Here is a 22,893-nt window from a genome sequence, read left to right as displayed (position 1 = left end):
AGGTGTCCGATAGGGTCGCTTGTCTCAAACCAGTGAAGAAGTCAACAAGAACCCAGCTGAACTAGAGAGTGACTGTTAGCGGGAGAACAGTGACGGAGCGACGGAGACTGGCCCAACATTTTCCAGCCAGTACATAGATAGACCCCGTCAGAAGAGCGGGGCTGTGTTTAAAGTGGAATTTCATTTATTCTTAGCCAGAAGTGCAGTTTTTAATCAAAAAATTATGTGATTTATGGAGTCAGATTACATTTTTCTCATAAACACAATTTTATAATGGGTCTGAAGTATCTGTTTTAAGGCATGAGCCGCAGATTAAATAACATAACACTGATTGAGAGCTTGGATGAAGAAGTTGTAGGGTTTTTACAACAGTTTCAAGAATCAGTCTTTATTTATTTATTCTTGAGTAACTTTACTGATTTATAGTGTAGTGCGTAAGGCAATATCTCATTTTGAGTGAGGGGCACCAGCCCTTCATGCAGGTCACTCTCTGAGAGAATAGTTCATATTTTCCCTCCAGTTTGGAGAAAGATTATTTTATCATATGTTAGTTCAGCAGTGTCAACCAATCCTCTAATCCTAGAATTATTGAGACGCATTAGCGACACCAGGGGTATTGTTTTTCGCAGCAACGATGATGCATAATACCATGACAAAAGCCATTATTGAAACAAGTAAACTATTAGAAGTGCTCATGGAAAATGTTTTGTGAATATGCATTTATGCCATCAGAAAGCCATACATCATACGATATTTTTGTACGCCTTGTGGGTACACGGAGAATTTATATTTATTTAATGCAACGTTATGGGTTTTACATGTCCTGTTCATAATACGGTAATCATTGCAATATTAATTGAGCATTTTATGCTCAAAGGAGGGAGTGTCATGATTATACAGATATGTTGATTTCAGTGACGTTGTAGTTAATAAATAATAACATGTAGTTAACAATAGGTCTCATATCAACAAGAGGTATGCTGAAGCTTGGGCCTTCTCCAAGGAGGGAGTGGTCCAGTTTTAGATATTAGACAAATAGAAGTGGATGAATATGTCAGAACTCTGAGTAATATTATGCAAGTTTTGTCTACACAGGCTAGGAAAACTACAGAGATACCAGACGAGACACCAGAAGAGACTCCTGTTCGGCCAGGTGATTGGGTGAGGGTGAAAGTTCACAAAAGACAGTGGGCTCATCCCCGGTGGACGGAAGCGTGAAAAGTTGTAACAAACTTCACACGCGCTCCGGTTTAAAGGTAAAGAAAAAGGAGCAAATTGACACCACCTCACACATTGTCACCCTTCACTGGCAACTTCCAGAACATTATTGGGAGTTAGGACTGATTTGGCAGAGCTGGAACAAAACAATAAATAGAAATAAGATAAAGATAGAAACAGCTCAAAAGACAAATTGTCTATAGATTTGTATAGATTGTACATTAATGTGAAAACCTATTTTTTTTGTTTTACATCTGAAAAAGAGTCCAATTTTTTGTATGTTATTTTTGCACTCATTATTTAAATTTGGTAACGGACACAACCAGGGATAACATAGAGATGATGACGAGAACAAAGCCAAACCAATTGTGGGGTCCCCTAGGGATACGAGTCAGAATAGCATTGTTGATTGTGCTCATTACACTTGGCACCTTGTTGGTTGGATGGGGAGTACAATATCATGTAAGACATGGATCCATTAGTTCACTCATAGAGAATGCCCACATCACTAACAAGACTCCAGCTGAGTTTCAGAGACTTTCACTTATCCCCAGAGCCAAAAGATCAGCTGAGCAACAAGAGGAGGAGTTAGAAATACTCGGTCCCAAACAAGAGGCGCTTATAATCAAGATGATTCACCCCCCCTATATGCAGTTCTTGTATCAAATGATGAGATGGGTTTAAGTGATCGGGATATGTAAGTGATGGGGATTTAAAGATTAGGGGAATCTCTAAATACACTGGATCCATGTTTTAGTCTGTACCAGAAACACCCCCTGTTAAGTTTATGAACAACCGACCGGTGACCTGAGTAGAATTATTGAAAATGATTACAGTAGAAACAGGCTACTAACCCAAAAGTACAGCTTTGTATGTACAAACTCTATGAACAACATTTCCCAGCAGATAGTGGCGACATTGCAGATATGTCCAGTCACCAAAGTTACTTATGTTCTAAATAACAGTGAGATTTAAAGTGATGGAGAAAATATGGAGAGGTTCCTTTATAGTGTGTGAAATATGTGGTGCTTGAAACATCTAGGTATTTAAATGTATGGAAGAAAGTGGGTTCCTGAAAGAGTTAATTGGAGTAAACATGTTACAGTGGGTGAAAACAATGTTTAGGGATATGGTACAATTATTAGAAAACATTAACTGGGCTTAGATGACATTTAACATCAAAGAAAGATAGTATGGTTAGGAAAATGGAGTGGGAAAGATTGGATTTATTTTACCTCAGTGTGTTAGAATTAACTATAGATAATGCGTCCCGAGATCTCTCTCTCTCTCTATCTCTCCGCCTGTCAGAACGCTACGACCCCAACTTCCAAGCAGACAAAAGACCTCACCACGGAAGACTCCTCCTCCTCCATCGAACAGACAGAGAAGCAGAGCTGAACCAACAATGACAAGACTTTATCCAGAACCATCTCCACCTGAGGAATCCAGAACTACAGGCGACATAAAAAGGCACACTCTTATCGGTCCCCCACAGGACATGAAGTTCCAAGCTGAGCCACAAGATTTGGACACAAGAGCAGAGTGTGGGACATGAGAGCGGAATACGCCCTCCATGCAACAAGTAGAGACTGTAAAGGAGGAGATGAAAAGCAAAGCAGATGGGACACTGAAGAGAGTTACAGCGGAAGGATCCAAGAGCGGATGGACTGAGGAGAAGGTGGACGGAGAAGAGGACAGGACGGAGGAGTTGGCATGGTCCGGCAGAACGTGAGGGGGTCGTGGCTTGACAACCAGAGGGGGAGAGAAGGAAAACGGGAGTTTGTGAGTTTACACATAAACACACTTATTCACCAACGAGAAATACGTAAAGAAAAAGGTTTATTAGCCATGAATTAATAAATTGGTGAATTTATAAAGAAAAAAGAGGAAACTATTAAATAACCCTAAAAACACACTGAGGGTAGAACATATTATTCAATCTTTTCATCATATGAACAAATTATTCTTTAAGAGTTTTTTTTATTCATGTGTGAATTTGGGTAAGATTTATTTTTTTACAGTATAGACCTACAGTTTAAAGGGATTGTTTTAGTAACCACTCTATAAAAGCAGACAAACCTTATTTGTATGGAAAATGTTAAAGGTAGAGCTAGTACCAAGCCAAAGATAGTATTCCAATCTAGAGTATTGATTTCTCCATTGTAGCATGGTTATTACCTCAGGAGGGAAGATTAAGGTGGAAATAACATTTGTTTTTCGTCCAAGATGTAGAGTTTTAAAAAGACACTGGGCAAAGAGAGATTGCACATTTTAATAAAAAAAAAACTAATATAATTGGGAGTAATACATGCGGGCCTTGGATCACTCATTGTGATGGTGCATATTTTACAACAAATATCGTTCAGGGAGAAGGGGTCGCTCGACCCACCCTGCAGATGTTTTAAATCTTACTTGCAGCTTCAGAGGGAGCGCACGGCACCAGAATATGAGTTTTAAAAGACAAGCGCCACCAGCTCCTAAAGGTCATCCATTCAATCAGTGATGACCTGACATTTAGAGATGTTATTTAAAGGAGAAACATATCTGCCATAAGTGTAAATTCCTGAATTGAACTACAAACCATTAATGAAATGACTTCTGTTTTTTAAATCCTTGTTAAAGGAGGAAGTAATTATCACATGCTCTAGCACCCAAGGTTCCACACACTGTTAAAGGGGTTAGCATAGTTATTTAAGTAGACCATAATTGAAGATAAATTAGTATAATGCGTTATTGATATTCCACCGGTTTTCCCACCATTTCAGGGACTTTATCACTGCATTAGAACAGACCACCCAAATTTACTGAGTAGGAACTTTTAAGTGATGAAATTCTACAACTGTTGTAACTGACCAAAATCTTCTCCCTGAAATGACTGTAGAACGTACCGATTGATCACGACGGCCCCTTCTAGAGAACATATTACTTTCATAACTTATGTACCTTATACCTAATGGTATGAAAGGAGGGAGGGTACATTTCTCATGAGGAGACAATTACAAATGCTAGCAGAACAAGACGACCAACCCCCGTATACAGATGTAGATGACAATGATGAGATTAGTTTAAATGATATGGATGTTCGGAGATGAGATTGATCAATGAATGTCCAGCTGATGTGATTCTTTACATCATGAAATCATGTGAAGAAGTGAGCAAAATAAAATGCTAAAATGGAGTGAGTCCATTTCAATTTACTTTACACTATTCCAAGATAGTTTATTTTTATTTTTCAATTTACTTTGCCAATCCAAGATATTTTATTTTATTCTTTATTACTTTATACTATTCTAATATGGTGGATCTCATGTTGTAAAAATCATTGCTATTCTAAAATGGTTTGTTTCTTTTCACTTTGTAAAAACAAGTGCCTTAACACTGAGCGTGGTATGAGAACGGTTTCTGTGAAAGGAGGGACGAAGAAATGTTCTGATACCAAGCCATTGCTGCTATTTTGAAGAATGATATTGAATGTAAACACTAGAAGTTATGCACAAGGGAAAACTTTTATGTTTGAACACAGACAAGAATTTATTTTGTATTTTTGTAAAGCAGGCTGTAAAACCATTCCATTTGATTGTATGTTTGTTAATATGAGATATGTAATATGCAAAGTTCAGCTGAAGAACTCATTGATTTCAGTATTATACACACCTTTTAGGTGTGTAAGGAGGGACTGTTAGAAATTAAAATCAATGTTTTAATTGGGAAATGTAGTTTAAACAGGCCGTCAGTTTTAATGCTCTTTTATACTGAAAAACCAGAAATTCTTGTGCACAAGCAGTTAAGCTTTTATTCTGAAAATCCTTCATCTACGGTTAGCATTTAGCATGTGGCTAATATACGATTTCCTAAAGAGGTGAATTTAGTAGCGAAATGATATGGAGTGGTGCAAACCGAAGCCTACTGATTTAACACTACAACTATAGATGTCGAGATACTACCATGGTGAATATTAAATGAAGGTACAGTTTATTTGAATACATTATTGTTTACAGACGAGAGTAGCATGTGACAACATCCGGAATGACCGGAAACCAAACGAGCCGAGAAGTATTTTTTAGAGTATTGATTACAGCGTTTAGAATGTGTTAAATGAAAAGTGATGAAAGAGAATATGAGGAGAAAAGGCGTGTTAAGCATATATTGAATGTGAAAAGAACCAATCCTCTGTTTAAATGCAACAACGGACATTGGAGACGAGGCGAGCCGGCTGGCGGGGAGGAGCCAGCAGAGGATATATAACAGCACCGGAGGAGCGATCGGGTCTTCTCTTCCCTAACGAGGAGCGGATCACAACTGTTTGTCTGACTGAACAATATCATGCTTGTGACCAACCCGCGCCTTTTTTAATTAAAGTACCCAATTGAACTTTCACAGAGACTCCATTTAGTCTCCTTTTAAAGCTTCTCTCCTGGACGGGAGAATAACGAACACAGTTTACAAAACCAATCAATGTTGTGTAATCAACAAGGATAATCTGGTGTGTTTGAGTTGATGAGTAGTGCAGATATCACTGTAAAATCAATCGACAGTAAGGAGAATACTTACTTCCGGGTGCAAAATCCTCCGTTATCCAATGGGAATGGAGGCTCACATTGCCTTTAACTGGCGCCGACATGGACCGATTCGGTGCTTCCCTGAGCGTCAAATACCGCCGCCGATGGGAATACATAGCAATCAGTTGAAAGCTATTTGCATCCGTTTATGAAGCTGAAGGAGCCTCGGCGCGCCCAACTGCACGCCACGGGACCCTGACCAAGCGTCGCTCCTGGACGTTTAGGGAGTGAGAATGTGTTGTCCCGAGGCCTGACCAGTTGAGAACCACTGCTTTAGCATACACTGTAGCGTTAGCATACATGCTAGCGTTAGCCATACTAGCCTGTACACATGCTTATTGCAGAGCTAGCATTAGCTATATTGACCTTGTTTACACTTAGCGGTCCCATGTGTTAATCTGTGCATGTTACACTTGCATGCATGAGATCATTAAGTGCCTTGTAACTTCTTTTTTTATAGTTTCACTCCGTTTGAATGTCAGTGGACTGCAAATAAGTCAATAAAGGAGCATGGCTGCTCATTCCCTGGCTCTCAAAAGAGTGTGGCTGGCTGTTTAATCTATGTTCACACTGAGACAGTACAACACATAGAGAGAACAGTACACACATATCAGAAAAAACTAAAAAGCATGAACAAACTAGAGTCCACATGGATGATGCTATGTGACTAGCCATTTTTAGGAAAGTCCCATGAAAGCAGTGAAATCATACATCTGTGGGGGTCTTTAATACATTACCAACAACAGTTATGTTAATCACAAATAATGCATGTGTCAATGTAATGAGTATTCTCTCTTGAATGACAATATGCCTGTACTTCACCTCCAAGGTGCGCAATATATTATTGCGCAATCTATGCCTGTGAGCGTGCTGTGCGAGCCGAGATTATGTGTGTGCGTAGTTGAACCTTTTTTATATTTACATTTGTAGCAAATAGAGAGCTGCTGTGTGTGTGTGTGTGTGTGTGTGTGTGTGTGTGTGTGTGTGTGTGTGTGTGTGTGTGTGTGTGTGTGTGTGTGTGTGTGTGTGTGTGTGCCCCTAGTTTTGCTGCTATAGGCTTATATAGGACATCTTACTTCTTCCTTCTCTCTGTCTGTACCTGTGTACTCTCATGTTCCGAATAACCCAGCTTCCCCACATTGTCTTTCTTTTTGGTGTCTATATACGCCGGGATCCGGAGTCATGGCTGATATTGTTGCTGTGGTCCTGCTGTGGTCCTGGATCCTGAGTCCTGGATCCTGAGTCCTGAGTCCTGAGTCCTGAGTCCTGCATCCTGAGTCCTGGATTTCGAGTTGTGGCTGCGGTCCTGCCTGACTCTCATCCTACTATTTCTCTGATGGCTCCCACAGGATTGTTGACATCCTCGTGGATTCATCTGACACATGCATTTCCAAACATTTGGTCTACCTATGCTGTAAAATGTATTATCTCTTCAATTTAGACATGGCATCTATTGCACGTCTGTCCATCCTGGGAGAGGGATCCCTCCTCTGATGCTCTCCTCAAGGTTTATTCCATTTTTCCCCCATTAACTGTGGGGTTTCTTTGGAAGTTTTTCCTATGTGAGGGTCCAAGGACAAAGGGTGTCTTATTGTCATATTGATATTCTGTCAAAACTGTGAAGTCCACTGAGACAAATGTAACATTTGTGATATTGGGCTATATAAATAATAATTGATTGATTGATTGAAGATTGGATAGTCCAATTTCAACAACATAGTGAGGTTATGAAGAAAAATGACAATTACTCTAGGGATTCTTAAATTACTGCCAATATCCAGTTGTATTCAAAGTGTCTGGAGTCTATGTGTGAGGTCATACTGTATGGACATGTGAAGTCTCTCTCTGACTCTCATGCATCTTGAACACAGATTATGATTATGACCCAACAGTGGGGGCTTTATCTTGCAGGTTATGATGGTGGATGGTCTAGGAAGCCATTCCTCACTGGGCATCAGTGAGCAGGGACTGAGTTTATGGAAGTATGTGCTTTGTGAAATAATGTGCGGAGCAGCGCCACAGTAATGAGAACATACATTGTGCCTGGAGCTGCATGATGTTCCACAGGGGCTGCTTCATATGTGTTGTACACTATACTAAAACAATCCCAACTGTTCAATTAGAAAAACAGTGCTGCTGTGAAATGACAGAGCAAAAAAAACACAGACCTGATATCTGCTGGCTTTTACAATATTACTTCTCTTATACCACCGTATATTCAGTTTCATGTCCCTTTCTGTTCTTTTTAATTAGTAATGCATCTGACTATAAGGACATTTAGTGGAAAAAAATAAGATCCACACACACACACCTGTTCAGCAGTTGCGTCAGCTCCTCATACTTGTGGATGACCCTGGCTCCCTCTGCAGACTCCAGGCACCTGAAGAGAACATGTATGAGGCCTTTAAAACAGTTCATGAAGAAATGACTTTACAGCGACAGAACAACTCCAATATTCTTTTTTTGATGTGATGTGTTGCAGACTCACGGGTAGGAGAGGTGTCTGAACTTGGAGAAGGGGGTCAGGATGCGCAGCTGAAGCTCCTGGGCCCATCTCAGTCTGCCAGCTGCTGCTGGCATATTCCTATTCACTGGAGCCCAACCTGAGGAGGTCAAGAATGATTGACTGATAACGAGTAGGTTGTCCAGCACTAGAAGGATGCAACAAAAGTAAAAGGACAGCGATCCCACCCATTCCTACAACTTCCAAAATGGGGGCTTCACATCAAAACCATCACAAGTTGCATAACAACAACAGCAGTTACCTAATCTCAACTATATAAAGGTTGATTTATGCCTAAACCAAATCGTACAAAATGCAGAAATTGTTGCAGATCTCACCCCGCTCCTCTGCAGTTTGGATGTGTTTCTTGTAAAGGCGTGTACAGCAGTCCAGCTCTTTGTCAAACATGGAGACCAGCAGAGGGAATCTTTCCAGAGCATCTGTGGCAACCAACGGGCGCTCCAGCAAGCCTCCAAACATATCCAGAACCTGCGGACGTCAGAAAGGTAAACTAAGTGTGTGAATGAAGATGTGTGGGAGAGAAGCAGAGAGAGAGATTCATTTCTCAGACCTTGAAGGCGTGCTCAAGTCCAGAGGTTTCCTCAAAGGCCTGACAGAAGATGGCTCCTACTTGTCTGTCTGTGTCATCCACCTTGAGTTTGAACTCCCTCAGATCTTCTTCATACTCCTGCAAAGCAGACAGGCCAGCAGCCTTTCACATTTCACTGGCTCACAGGTCCTTTCTTCTCTTGCTAAAACTCAGGAGCATCTAGCTTAAGCAACTTAATGCAAGCAATACGTCATTTCATTGGAGCAGAGACTCATAAATGCTGAAGTGAAAAAAATAACTTGTCCTTTTGCGAAATAAACAAATGTTTTCTACAAATGTAGGGCTTATTTTTCCCAGAATGCAAGTGGACAAAAGCATCATGGATCCTGTAATTATTATGCTGCATACCTTGTTGTTGAGGTCCAGGCAGTGGTAGGGCTTCTCTGTGAACAGTTTGAAAGTTTCCACAAACCCCCGGTGAAGCACCTGGACCTGCTGGCTGAGGGCCCGGCCCCGGACTCCTCCAATCTCTAACTTGTCTAGCTTCAGCAGGTCCACAGCTGTCAACAGGATGTCCTGTATGGCAGAAGGAATGGAAAATAGAAGGCAGTCAAGCTAAGCTGCATAAGGTTCTGGGGCCTCATTTATAAACGGTGCGTACGCTCAAAAGATGGCGTACGCCAATTTCTAAGCAATCTTTGCGAGTTATAAAAAACAACTTGACGGGAAAATGTCCGGTCCTCCACGCAAACTCTGACCCATGCGTACGCGGTACGCACAAAAACGGGAGAGACGAGAAACTGCGACACCGTTGGCAGAAGGAAGAATGGAGAGAAATATGTGGAAAAATACCATAAATAAAAATATTACCTCTCATGTATCATATACGAAGAATTAATTTTCTAAAATTGATTAAAGCCAATCTTAAAATGATTAAACAAACGCCTGTTTGAGACTCCTCAGTGCACACAAAATATATAAATAAATGTTATTGATCACCCCTCGATTATGTTCTCTTGTTAAGAAATGTATTCTCATAAATGGGACTACAGACGAAAAATAGTTAGCCTGTTGGCTAGCTTGACAGTAATGTCAATCAATGTGCACTGTCCCTATCAAATAAATATATAAAATAAAAAGAAATGATGCGGTAAACAGAAGGACAGCATTACGTCTAAACTGACGCCGTTTTGCATTTCTATAAGTTGTAGATACGAGCATGGTTTTATATACTATCATGTTTAATCGGGTTTTATGCCGTTCGCCGCCTACTTGATAAGTCACTCGTAAAACACAGGAGGTATGGAAACTAAGAGCACCATGTGGTAAATTGTACAGCTGATATAACACAACACATTAGTTGTATTTCCTTTAACTGGTGGATATAGAGTTGCTGCGGGGGGTTGAGATGCACGGGCTGCAGTGGAGACGCTGCGCACAGCTGATTGACAGCTGGGACACAAACCACGAAAATAATTCAGATCAAGTCGTCATGACTCCACTCCGGAGGGATTCCCCGATCATTTCTTAGAGTTTCTCATCAAGGGGGGGGTCTCCTGTCCCCGGTACAAACACACTGCCTGAGGAAGCTTATGTGTATTTCTTTTGTCATTAACCTTTTTCGGACCACTTATTTTTTTTTTTTTATTTTGGTGACGATCCGACCCCCATGCTGCTACTCTGGTTCAAACTGCATCCACCAAACAATGTGATTTATCTCAACCACCCCAAAATAACCAAAATCTGACACGGTGTGAGATGTCTTTTTTAGCTGTTCTGTCATCATTTCCTGCGATCTTCTTCATGCAGTCAGTCAGAATGAATATTAATACGGGGCGTTTCTTTTGTGAGATGTCTTTTTTTTATAGGCAAATATGGGCGTTGCGTGAAGCCCGCAAAAGCTGCGCCGCATTTCAAGTTGATTGTGAGTTATAAAGGGAAACCTGCGTAGGACGTACGTGCGCAGTGTTTTATAAATCGGAATATTTTTGTGCATATTTATTTGCTTTGTCCTACGTAAGCCACCTTCCCACATGAATCCTACGCAAAGCTTTATAAATGAGGCCCCTGGTCTTTTACCAAAGGCCGTTTTATTTTGTCATCTCACACAGGGGCAGATTTCAGGTACAGTATATGTCAACTTATAAATAATGGATAACATTTACATCCTCACCTTAATGCTCCTAACTCTGTTAATAAAGCAGTCAAGTCCAGAGAAGACCAATAGTGGCGAGAAGTCCCAGGGCCTCACAGGGACCCCGTTCCTCTGGTACCGGCTCAGATTGGCCCTGCGCTCGTCGTACGTGCTCCTGAAGAGCTGCAGGGTCTCCAGGGTGGTCTGCACCTTCATGAGACCCTCTGAAAGCTCTCCTCTCAGAACCTCCTCTGGGACCAGATACACCCGAGCCTGGATTTGGAGAGCAGTAACAGCATAGTTGTTGCTATAGTAACAGATGGATTCTCCTCCCCATTTTACTTACACGGCAGCTGGATCATAGCATGTATGAAACTATCAACTGCATATTTAACACTTTGGGTGGTGTTTACATTAGGAACCATAGAGGCAGTACAGATGTAGCGCCTAATTTCAGACTCCCGCTTACAGCTTCCTACCTACAACCTGCCTAAGACCAGTATAGAGGAATGTTAAACCCTCCCACTATTTTCCAAGAGGGCGTTGCCAGATTTTCAATTTCAGGTTTTAACCAGGAGATGGCACTTCATTCACAAATACAGAAAGACAAGTTTCATGGACTTTCAGTTGTGTTTTGAAGAGCATTTGAACACATCAATATTTTAGATCAACTAAAGTATATCGAATCTTGTAATTCAATAATATATAGTCTTTATATATTAAATAATCATAATAATAATGTAAATGTTTACATTACACTTCTATAGTTGTTATGCTCATTACGCTCATTACGCTTTAATATGCAGTATATTTTTTGTATATTTTTGTGTTTGCTTCCTCCTGCTCCATTTCGGACACATACTGTATGATTTATTATTATTATTAATATGAAGATATTATTAAGATAAGATAAGATAAGATGTTACTTTATTGATTGCACATTTTAGTTTAGAATGTGCTGTCCCACGGTAATTCAGAAGACTCACAGGTCACATTCCGACCATTATTTAAAACAATAGGTGCTTTCACACCGTCCACAGTTTGATTTGTATAGAGGGAGCTCTGTGGCTGAATGGCCAGCGATCTGCCTGCCGTCAGATTTCATTTAAAAAACAGATCTGATTTTAAGACTATTTCTGCGCTCATAAAGAATGATAAGAATAAGAATAATGCGTATTGAACTGGTTTAATTAATTAGTAAGTTTATTTAACACTAGAACCGTCAATCGGGTCAATTTGTGTGTTGTGTGTGTGCATTGTAACTTTTTTTCAATAAAATATTAAAGTCTCCCAGTCCGTGACTTTTCCTGAAAGATTGTTATGTAGCACCCTGTTGTTAAAAAATTGCATTCTAATAGCGGGATTTGACGGGTTTAGGTAGGCCTATACAAAAACCTCTGGCGGTTCTAGTGTTAAGGTAATTAGGTACAGTAGAAGCCCTTTTTTTATCAGTAACAAATTTAGCAGTTGAACATAAAAGTCGACTAACTGAGGGTAACTTGCAATGACATTGTTGTGTCTAACTGTAAGCTTGTCACTCAGAGTAACCTACCGTTAATTTAGCTGCTGGAGAAGAAAGATCATGGGGGGAGGCGGGGAGAGAGAGCTGTGGTTGATGGGCCATTAGTTGTGTAAATACACAGCTGAGAGCTGCCGTTTCATTCAGACTGTTTAAAAAACGGTAACAACGGACTATTTTTCTTAGCGGATGCATGTCAATTTAAATCAATACAACTATTTTTTAAATCAATAAAAACATTTTCTAAATCCATAAAAGCATTTCAATTAATATTGGGAGTCATGTCGTTACTTTGTTGAGAATGTGGCCATGTAATAACCGGGATAATTTGCAGCGACTTGTTCCTTATGGGGAAAATAACACAAGTCATGCTGATCAAGATACCTCCACTACGCTTTGGGATCCTGATCTGCCGACGAGGCTCCATTAAAATATAAATATTTTTAGTGAATTACTGAGTTTAGGCACGTTAATAACGTTTTAATGAAGTTGAATACAGTATATTCATATTTGTCAGTGATTTCATGTCAATGGTGTGTGTGTGTGTGTGTGTGTGTGTGTGTGTGTGTGTGTGTGTGTGTGTGTGTGTGTGTGTGTGTGTGTGTGTGTGTGTGTGTGTGTGTGTGTGTGTGTGTGTGTGTGTGTGTGTGTGTGTGTGTGTGTGTGTGTGTGTGTGTGTGTGTGTGTGTGTGTGTGTGTAGAGGTGTGTGTGGTTAAAACACTTTCATGAAGTCTATAAAACAGCTGTGGGCAGCAGTGAGTGTTACAGACATTAATTCATAGATCAAGGCAGACTGGTGCACACACTCTCCTGTCCTGCCAGGCGACACGCCCGTTCTAAGCCGTGTCCCTCACTCCTCACATCCCTAGCTGCATCCCCACAAGTGTATTATGTTGTTACATCGTTTCAGATGTTATGTTTCAGTTGTGCTCTGTCTTTGATGCAAACTTGTAACCTTTCGGCGAAATTCGCCGTTTTGAATCCAAAATAGGTCGTTTGTGTGATTCATGTAGATCTGCAATAAAAATATTTTTGGGGTATGGGGGGGGTCTGGGACCCGGAGTAATCTGCGGCCGTGAGCTGTTATGTGCCATCGTACGCATGGTGTTCTTTTTATATATATTATAATGAAGTGCGAGCTGTGTGCTCGAGTCTTCCTGCCTGTCGGCTCTGCTCATGGATGTATAATAAGGCTCTGCTGCAGCGGCGCCGGATTCATTTCAGAAGTGGGGGGGGGGGCCAAAAAGTGCGTGTGTATGTGACATACTTGCCGACCCTCCTGATTTCCGCGGGATCAAGACTCCCGTTTTCCTCCCGGGGTCACATTTCTCCCGCATTTCTCCTGATTTCTGACTAACTCTGATTTGTTTCATTCTAACATAACGCACCAAATGTTACTGTTTCCACTCGGACTTCAATACAGCTACACCATTGTTTGCTTTCCATGGTAACGTGTCTCTTAGTAGCGCGAGCAAATGAAAGCCTGAGAGGGTGTTCAGGAGGAAGATAGTCAGAGAAAACAGAACAAGATTGGACAACTTGACCCTCTGCTCACTCCTTTCCTGTAAATTAAACTATACACGTCCAGCCATATGACAGCGCAGTTGCTCATTCCATCTCTTCTTTTTTCCTGCTACGCTCTTGTTTCACAAGCTGAATGTTGACTGGTGCTTGACTGAAGTAAGCTCTGTGAAAAGTTCCAGTTATTCTCGGTATTTACAACGCTGTCATCTCCACATTTGGAGAAAGTTACAAACCGTTTGACAGCAGCAAATCTGCATATTTCACAGAAGGCTCGTTTAGTGGTTTTGCAAATAAATAACCACTCTCTGTTTTTGTACCATTCTGCATTGAAGTACCTTTCTCTTTGCCCAAATAAGCTTTTATTTGCCCGTCTCAATGTCCCGACAACAAACCTCCACGCAGTCGGAACCAGCCTGTTTCGGTTCAATGATGCCGGCGGGGGTTTTGACAGCCTCTGCGGCCGCAGAGCTGCTGCATGGGGTTCATCTGGAGGCGCTGGTTCTATGATTGAAGGACCAGGCTCCGGAGATGAGGATGTCAGGGATGTGACATTCAAGTTGTTGAATTTCAGTTTAGTTTGACAGTATTTTGTTTTCTTCTGCGCTGGTTCTTCTGACATGTTTGAAAGTGTATCTATTCTTTTTATAGGTTAACGGCTGACACACACAGAACGTAACAAATAAACTAAACAACGTAACAAATAAGCTTTTTTATTGGTTGTAATTTACATGGATACATTTGAATGGTGTGACAATGTCATATTTGATTGGGTTAAAATGTAAATATTCTTCCTGTTATGTCTGCCTGCTTTATTTTACCAAATGCAAAGTGACCTGCTGCTCCATCGAAATCAGTCGCATTGACCCGAAGACACATTTTGAGTTGTATACACTGTTGGAAAGAGGAGATTCCTAGCTTTCTAATGATATCACTGATATCATTAGAAAGCTAGGAATAGCTGATATCATATCAAGATTATTTTTGTACTCCAAAATATCAAGCAAAATATGTCACATTATATAATGACTGTCACCGAGTCATCATTTTGAGAAAAAAGCCTTTAAAGTGTCCTCTTCTCTGGAATCCATCCATCTGATTGATTATTAGCGGAGCAAATGATCAAAATAGTACGGAGGGAAGATATTTTCGTTTGGATTACTGGTCTGGGGGAAACCCGCGAGTGTGTGTGTGTGTGTGTATACGTGTGTGTGTTTGTGTATTTTTGCGTTTGTGTAAGAAACACCGGCTGTTGTTATGCCTGCTGTGACGTTAAATTACTCCGTTCTCCACTTGTAATTATGCCGTTACAAGCTTCAGAGTTGTATTTATCATCTGAATTTGCCGAAACAAGTTTAATATTCTGAAAGCAAAGACTTTGTTTATTTGAAATCAGATGAAAACTAACTGTAACGGACCCTGCCGTGTGATTACTATATGCCTTATACGTTCATAATGTCAGCAGAGGGAGGGGGAGCAGCGCTGTGGAAGAGCAGACTGGGGAGTGAGAGGCGAGCTGTCATCTTCCCTTTGCAAGCTTCAAAAATGCCTGTAGCCAATGAGATTGAATATAACAATAACAAATAACAAAATATACACAGCTAGATCAGATCTCGTTTTAGATGCGACGGGATTTGTAGTGTTCCTCGCCGTGTGTATATACGTGTGTGTTTGTGTATTTTTGCGTTTATGTGTATTGTGTTTGTTTCCTGGGGAAAACACTCACGAGAAACACCGGCTGTTGTTATGCCTGCAGTGACGTTAAGTTACTCCGTTCTCCGCTTGTAATTATGCCGTTACAGGCTTCAAAGTTGTAGGCTATTTATCATCTGAATTTGCCGAAACAAGTTTAATATTCTGAAAGCCAAGACTTTGTTTATTTGAAATCAGATAAAAACAAACTGTAACGGACCCTGCCGTGTTATCTATGATTACTATTATGCCTTACATTCATAATTTCCGCGGGAGGGAGGGGGAGCGGCGCTGAGGAACAGCAGAGTGGTGAGAGGCGAGCTGTCATCTTCCCTTTACAAGCTTCAAAAATGCCTCGAGCTAATGAGATTGAATATAACAATCAAACATAACAAAATATACACAGCTAGATCAGATCGTGTTTTAGATGCGACTTTAGAGTAGAGGGGAATTATTGAAACAGGATTTGTACAGTGTTCCGCAGCATCTGTCGCTGCGAAAATGTGGGGCAGGGCTGAAAAGTGGGGGGGCCAATGGCCCCCTGGCCCCCCCGCTTCCGGCGCCCTTGCTCTGCTGCTCCGAGATGATGGTCTAGCTTCAGCAGCTACATTACCTACGGGTGTGTTCGTTAATATTAACTGTGCGTCCGGAGTCACTGTGGCACAGACTGGACCGCTGGTGAACAGCTGTTAGAACGGGCCGTTCAGGTGTTCAGAGCAGAGCTCCCTGTCGGAGCGGCAGAGCGTGATGTGAACTGAAAGGTTTTTCTGTGGCAATATTATTTAAGGATTCATTGAGCTAGCTAGCTAGCATACATTGTCACTATCTGCTAACGTTAGCTTTAGCCTTCTATTTCTAATAGTTTTTATCATAGGCTATACACAGAGGTGGTATAAGTATATATATATTGTACTTGAGTAAAAGTAGAAGCACTCAGGTCTTGTACTAGAATACAAGTAGAAGTACTCAGATCTTGTACTAGAGTAAAAGTAGAAGTAGGCCTACTCAGGTCTTGTACTAGAGTAAAAGTAGAAGCACACAAATCTTGTACTAGAGTAAAAGTAGAAGTACTCAGATATTGTACTTGAGTAAAAGTAGAAGCACTCAGGTCTTGTACTTGAGTAAAAGTAGAAGCACACAGATCTTGTACTAGAGTAAAAGTAAAGGTACTCAGATCTTGTACTTGAGTAAAAGTAGAAGCACACAGATCATGTACTAGAGTAAAAGTAGAAGTACTCAGATCTTGTACTTGAGTAAAAGTAATAGTACCAGAGTGTAGGAATACTCTGTTACAGTAAAAGTCCTGCATTCAAAATGTTACTCAAGTAAAAGTAGAAAAGTATTATCATCAAAATATAGTGAAAGTAGCGACAGTAAAAGTAGTCATTGTGCAGGTCGGTCCATTTCAGAATAATAGATATGATATGTTTTATAATGATTGATCATGAAAGTGTTCTCAAATCTGGTAAAGGTGTGGCTAGTTTGAATTACTTTGTATACTTTAGGGCGACTGTGGCTGTGAGGGAGTGTGGTCGTCTTTCAACCAGAAGGTTGTGGGTTCGATCCCAGCCCATGCAGTCAACATGTCGATGTATCCTTGGGCAAGATACTTAACCCTGAGTTGCTCACGATGGCATGGCCAACGGTGTGTGAATGTGTGTGAATGTTAGGTCCTAGAGTAAGGTACACTGCTCTGTATGAATGGGTGTGAATGGGTGAATGACATGTAATATGTAAAGCGCTTTGAGGGGTCTTAAAGACTGGATAAAGCGCTATATAAGTACAGTCCATTTTACCATTTAGCTTGTGGATTTACTCCAGGTGGAACTAAAGTCTGATTTAACACTTGATTATATTTCACATCATTCATCCACATCTGTAAAGTAACTAAAGGTATAAGATACATCATGTATCTAATACCTTTAGTTATGTCTGAAATGAAACGCTACATATGTATGTACAGATGTGGCGCTTCATTTCAGACGCCTACCTGTGCGGGTCCGTGATCTGCACGGGGTGGGCCCCTGCTGAAAAGGAAAACCCCCCCGCAGGACTTGATACACCCCCTTGATAAATAAATGTAATTTGAATGAAACCAGCTGCAATGGATAATGGATCCACCAGGGGGAGCCGCGAAAAGCTGCCACACTGGAATTGTGAAATAAACAGCTGATAGATCTACAGGTGTCTGATATAGCGGATATTTGTTAAGATCCATATGTCACGGATAGGATCTTATTCTGTGCTAAATAAGAGACATGTAATCATTTACAAAACATCACCATGTTTTTATTTAACAAAATAATGTTGTTAATTCACGTAGGTGTAAGTACAAAACCATCGCTATGTTTTTTCATCAGGAAATGCAGCCCGGCTCAAACAAACGATTTTCAATCATCATCCTCACGATCATTTAATGTATCATATGTTTTCGAATTGAAATGAATGCACTAATACATGTAGTTTAATCCACGTGAGTTTACCACAACAAAAATAATCGCTTTGTTTTTATATCACATCCGAACGGAGGAAAATGCAGCACGGCTCTCACTACCGATAATCCTAATCCCACGGGCAAACAATAATATGTACAGTGTTAATAGTTTACTGTATTATTAGTGTCTAATATTACTGCTATAACAATCACACATTGAGTTGTTAAAATCAGACCGTTTTTTTTTTTTAAACAGTCTGAATGAAACGGCAGCACTCAGGTGATCAGGTGTGTGTTTACCAGTGTTGGGACTAACGTGTTACAAACTAACGCGCACAACTACCTTTTGCGGTAACTAATAACGTTACTAGTTAACTATTCCCATTCAGTAACCCCGTTATAGTTACTGTGATTTAAATGGGTGCGTTACTGCGTTACATTATGTTATCCAACTGAACCGAATCTCCCTGCGGATGTAATTTACAGGCGAATACAGTGATGTCCTCTCACAGCACCATGGAAAAGTGAAAGTGACCAGAGAGGAGTGATGATTGGTTAACGTGGGGTAACATTTCACGGTAAGCCAATCAGAGACAGAGTTGGGCGGGTCTTGCCTTATGTGGAAAATACACAGACACACAAACACTTGCTAAGGCTAACACACACACATACACGGCAACGCCCACCACCAGCATACACACACTATGGCAGATGCAAGTATCAGCGAGAGCAGCAGCGCATTTACAACTTGGAGATATAACCAGTGCTTGAATTGGAATAAAAAAGGTGCCAGTACTCTAAATCAGCAACAAGTATTTGGCACAAAGTCATAGTATATCCTATAATGCTGGTGGGTTTGTCTCTTTACTGTATATTTTAGAAAGGCTCACTGTACTTAAAAGAAATTACTCAGGGTGCATCTGAGATTAGAGGGGGTGCAGTGGTAAAGTGCTATTTTTATAAGTGGGGAGTGGACCTGACACCCTCTAGTCTAGGGGGGTCCGGGGGCATGCTCCCCCGGGAACATTTCTTTTAAAATATTGAAGTAAGATGCATCAATCTGGTGCACTTTGAGAGCAAAATGAAGAGATATATGGATACCTCTCAACATCCATAATGAAACAACAGTAAACAGATTTACTTTTTCTTTATGGATATAAAAGAAAGTAAAGCTTGTCTCCTACTGGCTGGTTAAATGACTCCTCGTCCCTGAGGCCACTACCAGTTTTTTGTGCCATTTTTCTGGATTTATTTGTCAATAGCGTTGCTGCACAAAGTGATAGCCCTCTAGTTTAAATCTACTACCCAAAAATAAACATATGGAGATGGGTTACTATTTAAAAAAAAAATGCAAATCAATTTGGAAACAGTGGGGCCGGGCCTCAAATCCTATAGGGAGGTCCGGGGGCATGCTCCCCCGCTAAGATTTTTTTTTAAATGTTGGACTTAAATGCATCAATCTGGTGCATTTTGAGGGGGAAATAAAGAGACTACATCCATATGAAACAAAAATGTATACATTTAAATAATCATACAATCATAAGTACATGGCCATAACCAATAACATACAATATCCAATATGAAAAAACATTGAAACTTGTTTATTTATTTGTTTTTGGTTCATTTATAGTTGTGAGTGTGTCTGGGCTCCTGAATCGGCCTCTCCTGTCTCCCTCCTCTCCCCCCTGCTCCTCTTTGAGGCAACAGCAAAGACTAGTTTTAGCTCTCAACAAGTTTATCTGACCTTTTTTCACCTAGTTAACATTTTGTTTGTATTATTCATGCATATTTTACTTATCACTACCCCCTCAAATGGAAATATGTGTTTACATAAATGGTGACCGAACCGTTTGAGACCCACTGAGATAACTTAAACTAAGTAAACTATCTAAAGACTCAGAGAGTAATTTACCTCACCAGAGCTGTAGTTTTCAGCCTCTCAGTCTGACAGCAAAGGACTCTCCCTCCACCTTGTTGTTGAAACAGCTCCTTATATCCGTTAGCGCAGCTAGCTAGCACCAGATGCTAACAACAATACACGTAACCGGTGCGCGCGCTTTCTCGCTCGCTCGCGCCACACATACACCAACACACACCCTCCCGAGCTTGAATGACACACAGAGACCAATCGAGGGCATTAGTATGATCTGTATGAAAGTGGCAATGTCGGCAGGCCACGTCATGTAGACAGCCAGTCACCCTCTGTGAGGCAGAGTCAGACCCACATTTGCGCTGCGTTGCGTTTACAATATATACGTATATTGCCAGCACTCAATAAGAAGTGCCGGTACCACATGGGTAAAAATCAGAAGTGCCGGTACTGCGTACCGGTGAGTACCGGCCCAATTCAAGCACTGGATATAACCACTATTTTCAATTTGTGGGGATAAAGGACGCACAAAATATTACGGTCAAATGTAAACTGTCTGCAGGACAGAAAGCATTGTCCACATCGAATAACAGCAACGCCGATCTCCTGAAGTTGCCAAAGACCCCACCGTCTCAACCACCGGTAGTGACCCAGATGGAGCAACATCATCTAAACAGCCAAAAAACGATTTTTTTAAATCGCCACATGTCACCCAGAGTCAACTAAACAGATTGATTGCTGAAAATAGTTTGTTTGTCTTCAGTGTCAGTCTGACAGTTTATTATTTATCTAATTGTTACTGCCAAAAGAGTGTAGTTCTTGTTTAATTGTTACACTGCCAAAATAGTGTAGTTGTTGTTAATGTGTGCACTGTGGTGATTGACATTATTCACCCATGGATCTATGGGTTGGGGTATTGTTCTGCACGGACATTTTAGTGAACCGGACTTCCTGTTTCCGCCGGTCTTCGCTTCCCGGGCATGAAGTTGTTTACAATGGTTTTCAGATGCTAAATAAAAGTCTAGCTTGTACCTTTGATACCCCGCCTCCGACTCCCATCTCTCGGCACCACAACACTGCCAAAAGAGTGTAGTTGTTTTTATTTCATATTGCACTACTTAGAACTTGATTGTTGAGGCCACAATAAAGATACCTGCTTTATTGTTATTGCACAGATTACAGGTACTGAGACAACGAAATGCAGTTTAGCTTCTAACGGTGCAACAAGCAGTAAAGTGGAAAGTAATGTACACAATCTACAGAATAAAATATAGAATTAATTGAATGATGAATAAACAGTGAGGGGTATGAATACACTAGATATATACAGCAGCCTATGAGCAGTATTAACAGTCTGTATGAATATGCTAAGATATCTAAAGTATGAAAACGATAAGCAGTGCAAGTATAGCATACATGCCAACCTTTCCAAATCCAAAAGAGGTAGGTTTGCGCGTGGCAAATGTGCACGCCCAAATTAGGTAATCAGAAGAAATGGAACCCCAGTAATCACATGTATAAACCATATATTTAAAATATATTGCATAATTTTATGCATTTTTCAGAAAAAGTGGTAGTTTGGTAAACAGTGACATCAACGACATGTCTGGTCTGTAAAATGCCCGAAAAGTAAAAGAATGGGAGATAAATATCCCAAAGTCTCCACATTTTATTATATTTTTTATGTGTTTCTGGTCCTCTTTCAGTTGAGACAGTGTAGATGAAGGATGTGTCAGGATGTAGAACTCTTGTGTGAACATTGGATAAAGCCAGGTTCATATTCTTGTTTCATGTTGTTGACATATTAGAGTCAAAGGTTTGCACAGAGCGAAATATCTTTGTGTTGCGCCATAAATCAGAAAATACTGCATTAAAAAAGTCATTTCCTGCATTTTTATACTGATAAAGTGTGATATAAATAATGTATAGGCTTTCAGATTGCTGTAGTTCACTAAACACATTAACGACATGTTTGGTGTTGAAAATGTCAGAAAAAGTGAAAGAATGGGAGATAAATATCCCCAAATCTCAAAATTGCATTATATTTTGTGTGTGTTTGTGGTCCTCTTTCAGTTGAGACACTTTAGAATGCTTCCGGAAAAGACCAAACACTGGATGTCTCTCAGTCGCCAACATGTGTTTTCGAGACCCTGATATTAACGGGGAAATCCTGCAGGACTCCAATGCCTCGTCGGGGGTAACGCTGCCTTTCCCGCAGCGTTACCCCCGGTCTGCACGTTGTTTCTCTTTCAGAAACACAGAGGACTACTGTTTGTATGATGCGATCACGCTGCAAATTATGTCCACCAAAAGTCGAGTCTAGTGTCTATGGAGTGTCATTTTTATTTGTTATAGTTTGGAAAGATTGAAAATCGGTAGGGAAAGCCAGCTAAGTCGGTAGGCGGTAGAAACATGTCAAAAGCGGTAGACTACCGCTCTAACCGGCAGGGTTGGCATGTAATATAGTATAAAATATATGGATATTAATTTCATGATAAACATTTTGGAACAATGAAGAAAAATGTGAATGGAAGTGGCGACGTAAAACTGACACAAAACAACAACAAACTTTTGCCGAGCCAATGGAGAGTTTCATCAGCAGCGGGTACAAACCACCAATGAGCGCTCAGCTCGAGATACCAGCGAGTCGAGAGAGTGAATTATATCTGCATTTTCTCTTTTGAGAAGCCCCAACCCCCCATGTTGCAAACTCTTTGTTAAAAGATAATTGGCCATCGGAATGTGTGGAGTAAGTCTCCCAAGGGGATGCTCACATTCCACAGCTCCCCCCCCCCCACCCCCTCCTGTGATCTCCCAACCCCCAGTCTGTAGGTTTGTGTTTGCTGCAGCATGTCTGTTAGGCCCCACCCCCCGCACACAGAGAGACACAGG

At 40.8% G+C, this 22,893-nt stretch overlaps 1 protein-coding gene across 2 annotated transcripts in view; it reads right to left on the bottom strand.

The window, feature by feature from the left end:
• Window positions 1-3,919: 3,919 nt before the first annotated feature.
• The window catches only part of LOC307021607 (dynein beta chain, ciliary-like), a 44,077-nt gene continuing 25,103 nt past the window's right edge, over window positions 3,920-22,893 (bottom strand). Inside the window, exons 6-12 of one of the 2 annotated variants that reach the window (XM_079653863.1) lie at window positions 11,004-11,237; window positions 9,239-9,406; window positions 8,852-8,968; window positions 8,619-8,769; window positions 8,266-8,428; window positions 8,089-8,157; window positions 3,920-7,335 (exon numbers count right to left, since the gene is read on the bottom strand). In XM_079653863.1, coding sequence (XP_079509989.1) covers window positions 7,287-7,335; window positions 8,089-8,157; window positions 8,266-8,428; window positions 8,619-8,769; window positions 8,852-8,968; window positions 9,239-9,406; window positions 11,004-11,237 — 951 coding nt within the window. In that variant the 3' untranslated portion in view covers window positions 3,920-7,286. The remainder of the gene's footprint in view (window positions 7,336-8,088; window positions 8,158-8,265; window positions 8,429-8,618; window positions 8,770-8,851; window positions 8,969-9,238; window positions 9,407-11,003; window positions 11,238-22,893) is intronic. The other variant, XM_079653864.1, reaches the window with a different exon arrangement.

Source organism: Notothenia rossii (genome assembly GCF_949606895.1).
Source record: "Notothenia rossii genome assembly, chromosome: 10".
Taxonomy (NCBI): domain Eukaryota; kingdom Metazoa; phylum Chordata; class Actinopteri; order Perciformes; family Nototheniidae; genus Notothenia; species Notothenia rossii.
This window is presented reverse-complemented; position numbering and strand designations above follow the sequence as displayed.